Consider the following 2,714-nt stretch of genomic DNA (forward strand, 5'->3'; position numbering starts at 1 on the left):
TTCTATCCATTTAATCATCTTGTGACACATCAAAGTTATCTTGCAACTCATTGGCAATCCCCTAGCTTGGGAATATTGTTATACCACTAATATAGAAGTTCATTGTTGAAAATAAATCTTAACTATGATGTTTTTCATTCATGTGAAAGTGGTTACAGCCTTCTGTGTTTTCTCCCTGAACAGGTAAATGCATTCCTGTCCTTTGTGATTCCCATGGTGGCCATATCTGCACTGAACGGGGTCATAGCCAACCAGCTGCTGCGAATGTTCCGCGAGGCAGAGCAAGAGAACCGTGTGTGCATCATCGGGGGAAATCCCACCATTCTGAATGTCACTGTGGAGCCCAACCGCGCTCAGTCGCTTCGCCATGGAGTTCTTGTTCTACGTAAGTTAATATCTCCCCACTTACACACACACATACTGTACATACAGAAGGAGAGATGGTTATTTGAAGGTGCTCCACTAAAAGATTTACTGTGTTATATTTTCCAACATATCCCATATCATGTCCTACTAGTATATAGAGACCGTTTTGACCACATATCTTTTGTAGTGCAAGTGTTAATGCATCCTGGGCCACAATGAAGGACCGCCCACTCAACTGACATCCTGTAAGTACAAATGAAACATGCTGTCTGCTTGGTTCACTGTAATGCAAATCATGTGCTTGGGCACTGTTACCTGCTGAGATTAAACAGCTGGTGTCTGTGAACACGCTGTCTGTTTCAATTGATTTGACCACTGAACTAGTCATTGCAATATCCCCAGACTCCCTTTAGAAATTGCACCATTTTGTGAGTTATTGAGTGAGGAGAAGCTTTTATAAACTTTGTGAAACTTTTGTTCATTATTTGGGCCTTCTTGTAAATTCAAAAAATGTTACACATTAAGTTATTTCTTACTGAGTTGTTTCCCAGCGTGTTGGCTGGACGGCGGTCCAACCTCCTCTACTGTCATCCACTATGAGTGACTGTTGGACTGACAGCCTGTCAGCAGCCTCGCGACAGGAGAGATGCTTGCAGTGGGAGCATGGCGCACACTTTTACTTTCTCTGGCATTAATTAATGTTTTTTTCATCATCTGAGATGTGAAAACGAAAAAAGATTTTCACACAGTTAAAAAAGCAAAAGTGTGTGTCCTGCTTATAAAGTTCAGTTATAAAATCCCACAATGCAGTAGTGTTTTTCCTCCAGGGCTGCTGACAGCGCAGGTAAAAGCCTGTGTGTTGTTGAACTGAAAACAAAGAGTAATAATGGACATTGACTGACACAGGTTAGGGTTAGGGTTAGTCTGCAACTTCACAGCTAGATGACACTAAATCCTACACACTGGTTCTTAAGCCTTGAAGATCTAGTAGAAAATAACCTTTTGTCTGCTCTTGAGTACACGCAACCACGCAGCATGAGAAGCAGACAGCATGATCAGTCAGCATTTATTTACACATTCACACTTTAAAGATATCAAGACCTTATACATTACCGCAGTCGCTCCATTAAACTGTCTAAAGCTGCACTTCACTCACTCCAACTGTGCAAATGCTCCAGAAGTAGTGGTGATCCCAGTCAGTGGCTGATTTATTATCCGGCCAGAACCGACAGACACAGCTGTCTACCAACCTCCCTCAAATCATACTGCAACAACAACACTTATGATATTACTATTGTTTAGAGTTAGGCCAACTACATTTTCATAATTACTCAATTCTAAGCCATAATTACAACCTGGACAATCCCTTCACATGCAGCAAAATATTTATCATGTAATATGTGATACCAGGAGATCAGATATTTAGAGTAGTGTTACTATGAAAAAGGACAGAGGCATATTTGCAGTTTCAAGCTTTTGGTTTTACTCATGAGGAGCCAGAGCCATCATGAGGTTGAATGAATTGCCATCAAAATTATATACGCATATAGTTTTGGTGATCCAGTGACTTTTAATTAAAGTTTCCCATCAGCCTCAACTGTGTTTTTGTGTTTATTGCTAATAAGCAATTGTAAGCATGCTAAAATGCTAAACTAAGATGGTGAACATAGCATTAACATTATATATGCTGAACATCAGCATGTTGGTGTTGTAATTGTGAGCATGTCAGTATACTGACATTAGCTTTTAGCTCAAAAGCTCACCAGCAATGTTGTAAAACCATACTACATATTAACTCTAGGTAGGTTTTTAGTATACACATTCTAAAAAAAATAGCCTCAAACAAGACAGAATGCATATTAAATATGGTTGATTTTTGAGTGTGCTGTTGATGCATACTATTCTCCCACAATGCAATGCACAAAGGAAATGGAGGAGCTCTCATAGCTGGAAAACCTGCTAAATGTAGCCACAAGCAGTTCTACGGACAATGGTTCTGTAACACAAAATTAAAGCTGCAAGCAACAATGAGCAGGTTTCAGGCTTAACAAAGCTGAGCAAGTCATTTCTGCTAGTTTAATTCAGTTTAAAGGAGTGAGACCAATCACACACACTTTCATCATTATAAATTATCATTACCAAGATCCACGTTTTTGTGATGCCCCCTATGGGGCTTGATCAAAGTGCTTTGGCACACCTTCTTTCCAAACAATGAATGAAGAAGCCCCACCACCACCCCAGCATCCACCTTTAGGCTCCGGCTAGGGGTTTAGGGCATTTGCTCATCACTCGCCAATATCTCTATGTAAACATATCTGCGGGAAATGATGAGGTCGGAGCCTAGACAC

At 40.4% G+C, this 2,714-nt stretch overlaps 1 protein-coding gene across 1 annotated transcript in view; it reads left to right on the forward strand.

Annotated features, from left to right (window-relative positions):
• ntsr1 (neurotensin receptor 1 (high affinity)) overlaps positions 1-2,714 on the forward strand; it is a 37,811-nt gene that overhangs the window by 27,947 nt on the left and 7,150 nt on the right. Inside the window, exon 2 of the mRNA XM_035657492.1 lies at positions 184-385. Within this exon, the coding sequence (XP_035513385.1) occupies positions 184-385 (202 nt within the window). The remainder of the gene's footprint in view (positions 1-183; positions 386-2,714) is intronic.

The sequence above is a fragment of the Morone saxatilis genome, unplaced genomic scaffold, assembly GCF_004916995.1.
Source record: "Morone saxatilis isolate NCDOM2014 unplaced genomic scaffold, NCSU_SB_2.0 Contig15, whole genome shotgun sequence".
Classification (NCBI taxonomy): domain Eukaryota; kingdom Metazoa; phylum Chordata; class Actinopteri; family Moronidae; genus Morone; species Morone saxatilis.